The sequence below is a fragment of the Fukomys damarensis genome, unplaced genomic scaffold, assembly GCF_012274545.1.
Source record: "Fukomys damarensis isolate Sample0158 unplaced genomic scaffold, DMR_v1.0_HiC HiC_scaffold_24, whole genome shotgun sequence".
NCBI lineage: Eukaryota > Metazoa > Chordata > Mammalia > Rodentia > Bathyergidae > Fukomys > Fukomys damarensis.
Window position 1 is genome coordinate 57,562,870 of NW_022900936.1, and position 15,809 is coordinate 57,578,678.

The following is a 15,809-nucleotide window of genomic DNA, read 5'->3' on the forward strand; positions in this document are numbered from 1 at the left end:
ATATATCAATAACAGTCTCACTCCCCAGCCAATTCTTTTGGGCAGCCAGGCATAAGACTTATGTTAAGAATCATGGATTTATATGTAAAATGTAGTAGCTGTTACTCAAATTGTTTTTATTATGACAACCCGATAATTCTTTTTAATACAGTGCAGGCTCAATAAACATGATCAAAAGCTGGCTATGGTAATGCGTTCTTTTTTTAAAATTTTAAATTGAATTTATTGGTACATTCTAGGTAGACAGTACAGTTACACTGATTACTGGGATCTTGTACCTTTACATGCCAGGTCTTGGTTCTCATTTTTTCCCCTTGTCCCCAACCTCCCTTCACCCCCTCCTCCCCTCCCCACCTTCAAACACTTTAATTCCAGTTTTACATTTTCTCACATTTTTTTCCTTTTCCCTTATTCCCCTATCCCTATCCTTCTCACTGTCCCTACACCTTCGGTCCTTTTCTTTCTATTTCACATTGCTAATTGCTAATCTTAAGTATTATTTTAGTTTTTCACACCAGAGAAACTATTCAGTATTTACATATGTGTGACTTACTTATTTCACTTAGGAGTATATCCTCAAAATGTAACCATTTACCTATGAATGAATCAACTTTCTCATTCTTTATGGCTGCGTAGTACTCCATTTTATAGAAAAATCACATCTTCTTTATTCAGTTTCCAACTGATGGGCAGATGGGCTGTTTCCAAGTTTTAGCTATTACAAACTGTGCCACTATAAATATGGGTGTGCATATATCACTGTGGTATGATTCTTTTAATTCTTTTGGGAAAGATACCCAACAGAGGGATGGCTGGATCAAATGGAACCTCTAATCCTAGCTACTTGAGGTATCTCCATATTGACTTCCATAGTAGTTGCACCAGTCTGCACTCCCACCAACAATGGAGAAGGGTTCTTTTCTCCCTGCAACCCCGCCAACATTGGTTGTTGTGTGATTTCTTGATAGCAGCCATTCTTTGTGGGGTGAGGTGAAATCTCAGTGTTGTTTTCATTTGCACCTCTCGAATGACCAGTGATGTAGAACATTTTTTCATGTATTTACTTGCTGCTTTTATTTCTTTGTCTGAGAAATGTCTGTTCATTTCAGATGCCCATTTTAGAATTGGGTCTTTATATTGGGGGGGGCTGGTTGTTTTGAGTTCTTTATATATTTTAGATAATAGTCCTTTGTCTGAGGAGCAGCTGGTAAAAAGTTTTTCCCACATTGTAGGTTGTCTCTTAGTTCTGTTGATCATTTCTTTTGCAGTGCAGAAGCTTTTTAATAAGATGAGATTCCAGTTGTTGATTCTTTCTGCTAGTTCCCGTGCTACTGAGGATTTGTTCTTAAAGTCTTTTCCTATGCCAATGTCTTCCAAAGTTCTGCCTAACTTATCTTCCAGCAAGTTTAGTGTTTCTTTTTTTATATTTAGTTATTTAATCCACTTGGATTTTAATTTAGTGCATGGTGACAGAAAAGGGTCTAGTTTTAATCTTTTGCAGGTTGAGATCCAGTTTTTCCAACACCATTTATTAAAGAGGCTATCTTTCCTCCAGTGGGGACTGTCAGCTCCTTTGTCAAAGATGAGGTAGCTGAGTGCATCTGGATTTGTTTTTGTGTCTTCCAATCTGTTCCACTGATCCTCAGGTCTGTTTCTTTGCCAGTACCATGCTGTTTTTATCACAGTGGCTTTGCAGTATAGTTTCAAATTTGGAATTGTTATACCCACTGCCATGTGTCTGTTGCCTATGATGGCTTTTGCTCTTCTAGTCTCTTATGGTTCCAAATGAATTTTTGGATTCTTCTTTCTAGTTCTGTGAAGTATTGTGTTGGGATTTCAATTGGTATTGCATTGAATCTGTATAGCAGTTTTGGTAGTATGGCCATTTTCACTATGTTGATTCTTCCTACCCAGGAGCAGGGGAGATCATTCCATTTTCTTATATCCTCCTTGATCTCTTTTTTCAGAGTGCTGTAGTTTTCAGTGTAGAGGTCTTTCGCTTCTTTTGTTAGATTGATTCCTAGATACTTCATTTTTTTGGGTGCTATTGTGAAAGGAATTGTTTCCCTAATTTCTTTCTCAGTGAGTCTGTTGTTTGTGTACAAGAAGGCTATTGATTTTTGGGTGTTGACCTTGTATCCAGCTACTCTGCTAAAAGTGTCTATTAAGTTTAAAAGTCTTTTGGTGGAGTTTTTTTGAGTCTTCAATGTAGAGTATCATATCATCAGCAAATGACAGTTTAACTTCTTCCTTTCCTATCTTTATTGCTTTAGTTTCTTTCTCTTGTCTAATTGCTATGGCTAATGTTTCCAGAGCTATATCAAAGAGCAGTGGTGATAGTGGGCATCCTTGTCTTGTTCCTGATTTTAATGTGAAGGTTTTCAGTTTTTGGCCATTTAATATGATGTTGGCTATTGGTTTTTCATAGATAGCCTTTGTTAAATTGAAATATAGCCCATCTGTTCCAATTTTTTGCAGTTTTTATCATGAATGGGTGTTGAATTTTGTCAAATGCTTTTTCTGCATCTATCGAGAGGATCATGTGGTTCTTGTCCCTGACTTTGTTAATATAGTGTAGTCCATTTATTGATTTATGTATATTAAACCATCCTTGCATCCCTGGAATAAATCTGACTTGGTCAGGATGTATGATCTTCTTGATGATCCTCTGTATTCTGTTTGCTACTATCTTATTGAGGATTTTTGAATCTATATTCATTAAGGAGATTGGCCTGTAGTTCTCTTTTTCAGTTACATTTTTCCCATTTTGTGGGAATCAAAGTGATATTTGCTTCCAGGAATGAATTTGGAAGTATTGCTTCTCTTTCAATTTCATTGAAAAGTCTGAAGAGTAATGGCAGTAGATCTTCTCTAAATGTCTTATAAAATTCAGCAGTGAATCCATCAGGAACTCGGCTTTTCTTTGTTGGTAAGTTTTTAATTACATTTTCAATTTCACTGATTGTGATTGGGGTGTTTAAAATGTTTTTATCTTCTTCGTTCAACTTTGGTAATTCATAAGTATCTAGAAATCTGTCCATTTCTTCTATTTTCCATTTTATTAGAGTACAGGTTCTCATAGCATGTATTAATGATCCTCTGGATTTCTGTGGGATCTGTTGTGACTTCGCCTTTTTCATTCCTGATTGCATGAATGTGGGCCTTTTCTTTCCTTTTTTTGATAAGGTTTGCTCAGGGTTTATCAATTTTATTTATTCTTTCAAAAAACCAACTCTTCAATTCATTTATTTGTTGTATCGTTTTCTTAGTTTCATTGCATTGATTTCTGCTCTAATCTTTATAATTTCCTCTCTTGTTCGAGCTTTGAGTTTTTCTTGCTCTTGTTTTTCTAGGAGTCTAAGAGTCATCATTAGGTTGTTTATTTGAGCTTGCTCTGTTTTCCTAATGTGAGCATTCAGTGCTATGAATTTTCCATGTAGAATTGCTTTCATTGTGTCCCACAGATTCCTGTATGTTGTATTGGCATTTCATTTTTGTTTATTTGTAAAAGCTGTCTGATTTCTTCTTTAATTTCCTCTGTGACCCACTGATTGTTCAGGAGAGTGTTATTCAATTTCCATGTGTTTGTGAAGTTCCTATGGTTACTTATGCTATTGATCTCCAGCTTTACTGCACTGTGATCTGATAATATACAGGGAATAACTTCAATTCTTTTGCATTTACTCAAACCTGTTTTGTGAGCTAGTATGTGATCTATCTTGGAGAATGACCCAGATGCAGCTGAAAAGAATGTATATTCTGATTTTGTGGGGTGGAACACTCTACAGACGTCTAATAAGTCCACACTTTCAAAAGCTTGGTTCAGTTCTAGTATTTCATTGTTGATTTTTTGCCTAGATGATCTGTCTATTTGTGATAGTGGGGTATTCAGATCCCCCACTACAACTGTATTAGTGGTTATTTGGTTTTTCATGTTACTTAATATTTGTTTTATGTAGTTGGGGGAATTTATATTTGGTGCTTTTATGTTTATGATTGTCATTTCTTCCTCTTGGATTGTTCCCTTTACAAGGATGTAGTGGCCTTCTTTGTCTCTCTTGATCAGTTTTGGTTTGAAATTTACTTTATCTGAGAATAAGATTGCTACCCTTGCTTTTTTCTGGGCTCCTGTTGTGTGGAGAATTGTTTTCCATCCTTTCACTTTCAGTCTATGGGCTTCTTTTTGCACTAGGTGTGTTTCTTGTATACAACATATTGTTGGATTTTGCTTCTTAATCCATTCTGCCAATCTATTTCTCTTGATTGGTGAATTGAGGCCATTGACATTTATAGTTATAACTGATATGTACTGACTTATTATTGTCATGTTATTGTATTTTTGGTGACTATTTTTTGTCCTCTTTTTAGTTTCTTGCCTTGGCTATTTTATTTGCTCTGTTGGGCCTCCTGGTGTTGTGATCTTCATTGTCTTTTTCTAGGATATTGTTTAAAATTCTTTGTAGTGCTGGTTTAGTATTCATGAAGTTTCTCAAGTGTTCTTTGTCATGGAAGTATCTTATTTCTCCATCCATTTTGAAAGAGAGTTTTGCAGGATACATCAGTGTTGGTTGTAGGTTGTTTTCTTTTAGGACTTGAAATACCTCACTCCAGGCTCTCCTTGACCTGAGGGTTTGTGTTGAAAAGTCTTCTGTGATTCTGATGGGCTTTCCTTTGCATGTGATTTGTTTCTTTTCTCTTACTGCTTGTAGTATTTTGTTCTTCTGTTGGGTTTCTGGGATCTTGATTATTATATGTCTAGGTGTAGATTTTTTTTTATCATGGCTAGTTGATGTCCTATATGCCTCACTTATCTGTATGTCTAATTCTTCCCCTGTTTGGGAAGTTTTCAGTCATTAATTCTTTGAACAGCTTTTTTAAGTCATTGGCATTTTCTCCTGGTACTTCATGGATACCTATCAGTCTTATGTTATTCTTCTTTGCATCATGTAGGAGTTCTTGGATCAATTTCTCATGTTCCCTTACTGTTTTTAAGAGACCTCTCTTTTCGAGGTCACTGTCTGCCACCCAATCTTCTATATCTGAGATTCTATTCTCGCAATCTTTTATTCTGTTGCGTTTGCTTTCAATAGAGTTTTTAATCTCCTGGATATCCGTTTGAATCTGTTTAATGAATTCCATTTCTTTCCTATGTTGGGTGTTCACTGTTTCCATTTCTTTCTTATGCTGGGCCTTCATGACTTCTATTATGTTCCTAAGCTCATCTATTTTTTTTTTTTTGGTCAGTTTCTGTTCTGGAGTCTTGAATCGTGTCTTTCATTTTGCTCACCATCTCTATGGTTATCTGGGAAATAATTTATGTTTTGAATTTTTCTAGAGCTTGACTGATCAGTTTTTTTACTTCCTGTGCTGTGAGTTCTGAGTGTCCTGGAGGTTCACTATCTGATTTTTTCATCCTCCTTTGCCCTACTGTTTGCCATTGGTGGACTGGAAGTCTGTCTTTGTGGCTTAAGTGTTTCCTCATCTTTATTTCTGATGTTGGGTTGCCCTTGATTCAATGTCTGGGTCATTAAATCTTCCTATCATTGCATCCCAGTCTTTGATTCTCTAATGAGTTATAGACATTCTCATTTTCATAATTGAGAAAACAACTCATCAAATCAATCCCTATCCTTTATCCCTATCAATACAATCAGGAACATAATAGGATCAATCACCACCCTTTATAGCCCTCCATGCCTCTGCAGAGTGCGTCCAAGGACTGGCTGAATCAGGGGATCTAATAGCCGGGGGCCGGGTGCTTAGTGTCACCCTCGCAGCTACCCTCCTGGTGCTGTGTCAGAGCCAATCAGAGGAGGCCCATAGTTTGGGCCAGGACGCGCAGCAGAGGTGGCTCTCGGTAATGTTCTTAAAGTCCCAGCTACTTGGGAGGCTGAAACAGGACCTTGAGTCCAGTTCAAGACCAGCCTGTGCAACACACAGAGACTCTATCTTTAAATAAATAATCTTCAAAGTTGAAGCTTTGGTTAGTTCAGCCTCCCACAAAATCAGGCTACACATTCACAACATCTAGCCCAGCATCACTAGAAAAGCAGTTTAATGTGTTGGATAGCCTCAGAGTACTAGCTACAAAGTCGCTCTGACTATGTTCAAGTCCTTGCTGTGAGGTGTTGGACATGTTAAACCTCTCTGTATCTTAGTATTCTCATCTTTAAAATGCAGCACCTATGTTACAAGATTGAGATCTTAGAGAGTCAATACAGTAAAGCTTTAAGAATGATATAAGGCAAATTTAAGATAAAAGGACGAGCACATTCTGTTAGTGTTCAGCTCTAGTTCTTGGTATATTTTAAATTAACCTGAAATCTATGCAGTTTGGATCCATTTGAACCTTGTTCTTCTGAAAACACCCAGAACAAGTTTTTCCATGCACTACAGCCACTCAAATAATTGTAGGTAATTCTCATTTCTCCGCAGATCTCCTTTCTCAGCTAGAGAATAGTAATTTGTCGTCAAGCTCACTATTCTAACTTCTTATCAAAATAACTTGATAAGTTAATTCCCAATACACCAAGTGTGCCTCTCAATTTTGCATCTCTTTGTAAGACCTGGACACTTTCCAAAAGGAAGGAACAATCACTTCACATGTTGAGCAATAACTGTATTTCTTTTTCTTTTGGTACTGGGGATCAAACTTGGGTCCTTATGCCTGTGAGGGAGGCACTGGAACCACTGAGCTAAATCCCTGGCCCAAGTCACTGTATTTCTTTAAGGCAGTCTAACAGGGAGAGAGAGGCAGAAAGGAGTATCATGCATTTACTCAGTACAATCGCCCTGTAATCAACTAGAATGATGAAATTCACTTGCATCTTTTCCTTTTCTATTATTAGATGTTTGTAATAAATAATTACATTCATCTTGGAGGGATTAGTACTTTCCCATATCCCATCTTTACTCCCCATTACCCCTACCCAACTCTACTCACCTTTCCTGGATCCCCTTCCCATCTCCACAAAATCTACCTCCATGTTTCCTATCATTTCTCTTTTATTTCACTCTTTAAGTCATATTTCAGGTTTCTCATATAAGAGAAAACATTTAACCTTCTATGTTTAATTTATTTCACTTCCCATTTGAATCTCAAGATCCATCTGTTTTCCTACAAATGACTCCTTATAGCTGAATAGTTCTCCACTGTGTATAAATACACTTTCTTCACCCATTCATCTGTTGATGGACATAAAGGCCGCTTTCAAGATATAGCCATTATGAATTATACTGCTTAAACACAGACATGCATGTAGCTATGATATGATGTTTTTAACTCTTTCAGAAAGATACTTAGAAAGGGGAACAGCTAGATTAAATGGAACTTCAAGTTTAAGTTTTTGAGTAATTTCCATAGATTTCCATAGTGGCTGTACTAATTTACCATGCCACCAACAGTGTAGAAAAGTTTCTTTTCCTCCATAACCTTGCCAGCATTTTTTGTCTTTTGAGTTTTGATAACCATTCTTACTAGAGTAAGATGGAAAATCAGTGCTGTTTTAATTTGCCTTTCTCTAATGACCAGACATATGGAACATTTTTTTTCATACAATTATTTAGCATTTGCACTTCTTCTTTCCAGAAACATATTCATCTCAATTGCTCATTTTTATTGGGGGATTTTGAGTTCTTTATATATTTTAGATATTAGTCTCAGCTTGAGGATAGCAAAATTTCTTCTGTTTATACATTCTCTTCACTGTTAGTGGTTCCTTTGTTGTGCAGAAGGTTTTTCATTTGATCTGATGACATCTGCTGTTTCCTGGTATTATTTCTTGTGCGACTGGGATCGTTATTCATCAAGTCCTTGTCTATGCCTCTGTCTTCAAGAGTTTTACCAATTTTATCATTCAACAGATTCAATGTTTTTGTTTTTATGTAGAGCCCTTTGATCCATTTTGACTTGAGTACAGTGAAATATATGGGTCTAGAGTTATTCTTCTGCATGTAAAAAACCAATTTTCCCGGAACCACTTGTTAAAGAGACAATCTTTTCTCCAGCCTATGTTCTTGGTCCCTTTGTCAATGTTCATATGGCTGAAGGTGCATGGCATTGTTTCTATCCTCAACTCTAGTCCATTGGTCAACAGGTCAGTTTCTGCGCTAGTATCATGTTGTTTTTGATATTGTAGCTTTGGAGTTAAAGTTGAAATCCAGGATTGTAACACCTCTTATTTTGATCTTTTTGCTCAGGACTGCTGATTTAAGTCACTTTCTCATCAGTGAGAAGTGTACATGATGCCCACAACTTAAAGGAGGAGTGGTTTATTCTAGCTTACCATTTTAGAAGTCTCAGTCCTTGCATAGTCAGTGGAATAATGGAAAGACCTGAGCAAATGAAACCTGCTCACATCATGGTGGCCAGGGAGCAGAGAAAGTGAAGGGAGGAGCCGGAAGGGAGATACACATTCCAGGTCAAGTTCCTGGTGACCTGCCTCTTTCAACCAGACCCCACCACCTCCTAACAGCAAGTCACCTATAGCACCCCCATGATGTAATCCTCTTCCTAAAGTTCTGTGAGCACATGAGGCCCTTGGAGACATTTTAGATATAAATTATAACTATTACTTTGGTTATTCTGGCTCTCTTCTGGTTCCATGTAAATTTTGGGATTTCCTCTAGTTTTGTAAAGAACATTGCTGGTATTTTGAATGGAATTGCATTAAATCTATATACTACTTTTGGTACTATGGCCATTCTAAGTCCTCAATCTTTTCTTGGAGCACTATAGTTTTCATTATAGAAGTCTTTCACTTTCTTGGTTAGATTAATTCCTAAGTGTTAAGTTTTTTGAAGCTATTGTAAATGGGATTGTTTGCCTGTTATTTTTGGTTTTGGTAGTTTCACTGTTGGTGTACAGAAACATATTTACTTTTGTATGTCTATTTTGTATCCTGCCATTTTGCTGAAATTATTAATTCTAAGAATTTTCTGGTGGGGGTCTTCTATGTAAAAGATCATGTCCATTTGTACCTTCTACATCATGTCCTATCTTACACAACTCTACTAACTAGACTTGGGGATGTATTAGCAGAACTAGCTTAAATTTCCTTTCACTAGATTTAGGGTCATTTGTTAATCTATAGCTGATTCTCTTAATCAACTGATTGGGCTGTCCAGTTTAAACAGATTGTTTGACATTGCAAAGTGAAATACAACTGGAGAAAAAATAATAGTGTATGCTTTTTAAATGCAAGTTTTAAGAAATTTCACATATACATATTTAAAACATTAGGAGGTAGATACTATTATCATAATTATATTATCAAATTTTACAGATAAGCAGTTACTTATTGAATCCTTCCCTCTCACTTAATCTATTTCCAAGACCAGTTACCAAGTGCCCAGTTATTAATTCTTTCAGTGTGTCCCCTCCCAGCTGGTCCCTCTGTCACCATTGTAGCTGATTTTTCTTGTGTCCAATCTTGCCATTATCATAGCCTTATAATGGCCTCTCCTTTCTCTGCCATTTTCTACCCTGCTCTTCATATTCCTGGAATATTTTTAATGTGCTATTCTTGCTTAAAACTTTTAATGGCTCTTCATTTCCATCAAATAGGAACTGAAATAAAAACTGAGTTCTTACGCCATTACTTGGTATGGCATTAAAGTCTCTCACCACCAGGGCAGTAGTTCATCTCTCCTCCCTCTCTGGTCCCTTTTTAGCCCTTGCTTCTCAAAGTTTTAGCCAGCAGGATACACAGGAAAAGGTGTGATTGCCGGAACACACTGAGCACTTATCTGCTACCATGTCTTTGAGCATTCATCCACAAATATTTATCATCCACCATGGGTCCTACGTGTATTAAGCACTTGGTCTGCACTATCCTGTTTAATTACAACCTGAACCCCATGAGGTAAGCACTGCTGTCTTTTTTATAGAGAAGAGCAAACTGAAGCACAGAGGAGACAACCTGCCAAGCATCGCATTCAGCTGAATATGGAGAAGGGTGGCTTCGCTGATCCCGGAGCCCAAGCACTTTCCCACCAGACTCCCAGCCAACTTGCTCTTCTGCTACCAGGCCATCTTCTACCTACCTGGGTCAGACTAGGAGTCTTGGCTGGCAGGAACTGTGCCTACAGTGACGATCCTTTACTAGTTGACTGGAACATTTGTTCACTACCTTAGGGAGGATGAAGACACGTTTCAGCAAAACCTGGAAAATACTGGTTCGTTCAACCTAAAGTCCTAGCGGGTTCCACCGCTGAGTCACTAACAGATTTTAAGAGGAAGGGCCCAGGCACAGGAGCCCAAACTTACCAGATTCTCACCACCACTTGCTGCCTGTATTCGCAGCACCGGACAGGCAGTTTACTGCGGTTACCACGGCAACGTCACCCACTTCCAGGAGGGCGGAAATAAGCCAGCTGTAAAGAGCTTGCGCGGCCCTGAGCCAGACTTAAATCTGAGTTTCCGCAGCGACCTTGACGCTCTGTCCAGTTGGCCTCCCGCGGAAACCAGCCCCCCATACCGGTTCAGGGTGAAATGGAAAGCGTCAGGCCAGTTCATTATCCGCTAAAGATGCCATGTTGATGTTAAATGATATTTGACTACTTGGCGAAAATGCGTTCTTGCCTTCTATTGCAAAGTGGCGTAGGGCGGCGCTGATCACAGCAGCGGTCTTGCGCCGGAAAGTTTTAACTTGGAATCTAAAGTTCCTAGGCAAGTATTACTTGTCAATGACAAAATTTTAAAAGCTAAGGGGGCGGGTGCGGTTCTGGGGACAGAAAGTAGCGCACCAGCAGCATCAACTGCACAAAGAAGTCCAGAGTGGGATGTGGGGGAGAGGTAGTAGGTTTTTGCTGCTGTTTGGTTGGCTGGTTTTAAACTTGATTATCTTTGTCAGCTTTTAAAGCATAACTAAGGTTGTAGATTCTGGACTTCTATGTTGCAGGCTGCTGGATACACACAAAATACAGGCACGGCCCTCAGGACCATTTGGTATTTAAAAGCTCCCCAAGCTTGGCAGTAATAGATATTGAAGTTTAAAGCAATGCGGGGGGCAGGGGTAAGGACTAATCAATTGACAAACACGAAGGAAAATGCATCTCAAAAAGAATGCGCTCGCAAAACAAGCAGGTAACTTGACATTTTGATAATGAGTAAGACTAAAATGGCTTATATCATAGCAATAAAATGTATTAAATACCAAGCTTCAGAAGGTAAAAATGAACAATACAGACTGAAGAATTTCTAATAATGCAAGAAGCTTTACCATAAATAAAATTAGCAGTGCTACAAGAAAATTATTTTGGCCACAAAATGAAAGAGCCAAAGAAAGAGCTGAATAAGGCACTTCCTAGAACAGTGACTTACACCTCCAGAGGGAAGGACCGTGATGTCCAGGTGGCAGCCCACACTTGAGAAGTTGCCTGAAAGAAAAACCTATCCTTGCAATCTGCTTAGATTCTCAACTGGGAAGATTGGTAACAATTTTCTGTATTTATGTAATTCTGTTTCAAACACCAACTATACCATTAAGTCAGTTACTACATTTAGACATCTGAGTTCTATGATCATTATTTATTTGATGTACATTATCATTGTTGATATTTTCACATTTAAAAACCAAATTAAGATGCTTAGAATTTATACAATCATTCTCAATTCCTTAAGCAAATATAAACATTGCCAACACCCAATTTTTAAAGCTGTACATTCTCCTTGGAAAAGGTGAGAGACAGCAGTAATTTCCCACCAAAGAAGAAACCAGATGTGTTATATTTTTCTGAAAACCCGACAAATTACACAGAGGCATTTCAGTGCAAGTATATGAAAAACAACTTAGTCCTTCAAGAAAAAAAAAAAGAAATAGATCGACATTTAAGATGTACTGAATAAAAAAACCTTAACAAAGATGATGATTAAAATGTATTACTTTTTTAAAAAGAACCTTAAAATATTTTAGGAATTATTAGAATATAAAACTTTAATTCCTCTGTAGTCAAATTTTATTCACAGAGAATTATAAGGGTGATTGGTTGTTGAAAACCTATTTGAAAATAAAAAAATAAAAATAAAATAACTTTTTTTCTCTGTCCCATTAGTATTAATTCATAGGATCTTTGTAGGTTTTATCTGAAGGAGTAAAATCTGTGAAGGTGTAGGAAAAAGCGAGTGGAAAGTCAACAATAAAATATCGAGAACAAACTCTATAAAAGGTGACTTCAACTTCACTTATGACATGTGGGTAGAAAGAGCAAACCAGCCTTCATTTTGTTTTTCAATCTGTTGAATAAAGAGGCAGAAAGGATTTAGCAGATAACCAGAAACATGAAACCATCCAACATTTACATAGCATTTATATATAGTATACAATAAAGTTATCTTATGTCACTAAATGGTAGTGGCAATATTTCTTTTTTTTTTTTTTCATGGTTTCTTTCTTTTTTTTTTTTCAGCTTTAATTGAGTTTATTGGTACATTTTAGGGATACAGTGCAGTTACATTCATTGTTGGGATCTTGTACCTCTACATGACAAGTCTTGATTCTCATTTTTTCTCCTTACCTCTGCCCTCTGGTAGTGGCGATATTTCTTCTCTAACAGAGCATACCAAATAACTGATTGCCTTACTAATTAGAGGCCCACTTTCTGTTAAAAGGATAAATCCAGTGGTTTAAAGGTACAACTTTTTTAAATGATAAAAAGAAATTATTTGATCTTAGTAAATTAAATGCTACCAAGTGCCTGGAACAAAGGGTAAATTATATAAAACAGTTAATCTGAAAGCCTTTTTAGAATATAAGAAATAGCAAAGGATAAATCTTCTAGTGCTAGGCTAGTGGGAATAGCTAAATCTCTCCTTTGGGCTATAACACCTACTCTTTGATCTAATTACTAAAGTTAGTAGTAAGACTAGCAAACATTCCCCCACATCAGACAGTTGTTGGTTTGGGCCTACAAAAGTAGTTTTTTAAAATTATTTTAAAGATATTCTCACAATTCCCTATGATAAAACACTGAAAGGAACTGTATTTTACAAAACGAAACAACAACAACAAAATGAAAATGCCTTCTGTAAAACTTTTGGATACATACTGAAATGCTTAGTTTCTATACATTCTTGTAACAGTATAACATATAATAGGCAACATGAAGAATATATAAATTTGTTTACCCTCTGTGCCATAACCTGGCACACTGAGATAAAATTCCTGGACCCCAGGCTCTAGCTGTCCCATACTCTAACCAGTCACAGAAAGGATGGGGAAAACACCATCTCAGTACACCTACCACCCATCCAAGGCCCATTCATTGTGTGTCCTGCCACAATATTTGGAGAGCCCTGCCTGAAACCAGTAATTTCCAGTCTTAAAAAACTGTTAAAATCTTATTGAATTATACATCATTCTTTACTCTGGAAAACAGAAGTACATGATTTGTTTTTTCTAATGAAGATGAATTATAGTATTTTTTGTGAGGATTTTATATCATTTTCAGGATAACAGCTAATAACAGCTAAGAATGGAAATCACTAAAATCAATCACCTTCTACCCTCACCCTCACCCTCATGACTCCTACACACATTTCACAATTACATTTTATAATGTACCTTTGTTCTTAGATTAACAGGTGTGAGTTGTCCACTTCCTGAGGTGGCATTTAAAGGAGAACAAGAATTACTAGTAGCCCCTGAAGATCTATTTATGAGAATAAAAACATAATGAGAATGAGCTCATGTTAACCTTCACAAATGGCAAGCAATGACAATTCTTAATACTGGCAAAAGCCTGAAAAAGAATGGCTGACTTAGATCCAAATTAGGAAAATAATTTCACCAACCTACAATGCTTCTTTAAAAAAAAAAAAAGAAAAAGAATTTATTTTTTAGAGCAGTTTTGAGTTTACAGAAAGACTGAGTGGAAAATACAGATACTTCACATCCCCGTACCTCTACCTTAGCAGTTTCCCCAATTCACTGTATTAAGTGTGGCACACCTGTTACAAGCGATGATCCAGTATCCACACATTAACCAAAATTCATGCTTTTTTCTCTTGTTTTTGCAGCATCGGAGACTGAACTACTTCATGCTTTACATTAGGGTTTATTCTTTATGTGATGCATTCTGTGGATTCTGTCAAATGTGCCTGCCATTACGGTATCATACAGATAAGTTTCTGACATTAAAGGGAAAAATGGGTATGCAATGGTGGGCAAGAGAGTCAGGACAGCAGAGAATAATGAGATGGAGCCGTGCAGTACATGTCAGGGTACAGAGCAATCACAGAAAAGTCAGGTACATCTTTAATGTCACCCCTCACCTACCATGTGACCCCTTTGGCAGATCACTCAGCTTGTGGCTTTGGTTTCACTGCCAGCCAATTCACCCATCTTTTCATGTATTACCTCTTAATTTTGTAACTCATAAATACTCTACGTAGGTGGTTAGCCCATTTTGTTTGCAGTAGCCAGCCTATTATTTTCTACTTAACCTTGTTTCTCTTTCTCCCCCCAAACTCTCCTCTCCAATTATTTTCTCTTTATTAGTCTTTCTGAATGTTAAGTTAGATGTCATGTTCATCCTTTTATCACAAAGAGAATGAAACCCACACCACTCTTGATTTTTAAGACACTGCTCACACTGTAGCTACCTTCTTGTATTTGCCCCACTGACAGGAGAGACAGTATCATTGCCTTTGGGGCTCTCTGGGACTTCTGCTCCTGGAATACATATATCAATGGTCCTCTTTTCTCCTTCTGAAAAAAAAAAAAAGTTTCATTACCTGTCAGTAAGATAAAAATTCTGTTCAGTTTCAATCTTATTTTACAAATATGGAGTTCTTTCAATATTATTATCATTATGGCTCAGACACCTTTGCCAGATTTTTTGGAAAAATGTACTGCGAGACAAGAAAAATGGAAGCGGGGCCAGGGATTTAGCTCAGTGGTTCCGCCGCCTGCCTCACAAGCGCAAAGACCTGAGTTTGATCCCCGGTACCAAAAAAAAGAAAAATGGAGGAGACTGCCCTAAAGAATTTGAGATCTTTGTCCAAATAAGATATCTAAAGTTTAAAAGAAAGGGGAGAAATTTTTGAAGAAATTCAATAAAGCCTTCAACCTTTCAAATTTATTACATCATTGCCATTAGTGAGAATACTAACATATTTGAGGGGAAAGTTGGTTGAAGAGCTCATATGGCCAAAAGTAAGTATAATTATATACATTTTAAATATTTCAGAAGTAATTAATCAATCAATAAACATTCAGTAAATATTTACTAATGAAAGACTCAGGAGGTTGAGGCAGGAGGATCACTGTGAGTTCAAGGCCAGCCTGAACTATACAGACCCTGTCTCAACCAAACAGAACAAAATAACAACAAAAACACCCCACTAGAGATTACCTGGCTTTAAGGAAATTAAAATCTCATTTAATTTTATAAAATATTCCTCAGTTACCCTAGAAAACAAAAAATAGTTTTTCATGTATAGAATTTACTCTTATTTTTATCATTATTGCCCAGAGGCTCCTATGAAACCAAGAGTTTACTTTAAAAAAAGAATACCTTAAGACACAGAGCCATCAGAATGGAAAGAACACACATGCAAAACCACAGCTTGCTTTGAATTTCTGAAAAGAATTTAACTTCTCTGTGCTCAGCTTACTTATCAAATAGGTATAATTTCAACCCTGTCTACTCTCAGAATATGCTGAATTCTAAATGAAATAACAGAAATAAATTGACCTGTTAACCTTATAGAATCATTCCAGCAAAAAATATATTTAATCACAAAATTATTCTTCAGAGTGAGCTGCTTAATGTTTTTTCATTGAATTTAGCACTAACTGACATTACTA

The 15,809-nt window shown here is 36.9% G+C and overlaps 2 protein-coding genes across 11 annotated transcripts in view; both read right to left on the minus strand.

Moving 5' to 3' along the window:
* The window catches only part of Cfap44 (cilia and flagella associated protein 44), a 111,973-nt gene extending 101,632 nt beyond the window's left edge, over positions 1-10,341 (minus strand). For 2 of the 4 annotated variants that reach the window (XM_010630105.2, XM_010630101.2), the window contains exons 1-2: positions 10,268-10,341; positions 10,045-10,130 (exon numbers count right to left, since the gene is read on the minus strand). The gene's annotated coding sequence lies outside the window, so the exon portion shown is untranslated. Of the gene's footprint in view, positions 1-10,044; positions 10,164-10,267 lie in introns of all 4 variants that reach the window. The other 2 variants (XM_010630102.2, XM_010630103.2) reach the window with 2 other exon arrangements.
* Positions 10,342-11,960: 1,619 nt separating this feature from the next.
* Spice1 (spindle and centriole associated protein 1) overlaps positions 11,961-15,809 on the minus strand; it is a 50,125-nt gene continuing 46,276 nt past the window's right edge. For 5 of the 7 annotated variants that reach the window (XM_010630094.3, XM_010630100.3, XM_010630096.3 and 2 more), the window contains 3 exons: positions 14,603-14,708; positions 13,563-13,650; positions 11,962-12,235 (listed from right to left, as the gene is read on the minus strand). In XM_010630094.3, the coding sequence (XP_010628396.1) occupies positions 12,185-12,235; positions 13,563-13,650; positions 14,603-14,708 (245 nt within the window). In that variant the 3' untranslated portion in view covers positions 11,962-12,184. Of the gene's footprint in view, positions 12,236-13,562; positions 13,651-14,602; positions 14,709-15,809 lie in introns of those variants that run through there. The other 2 variants (XM_010630099.3, XM_033755899.1) reach the window with 2 other exon arrangements.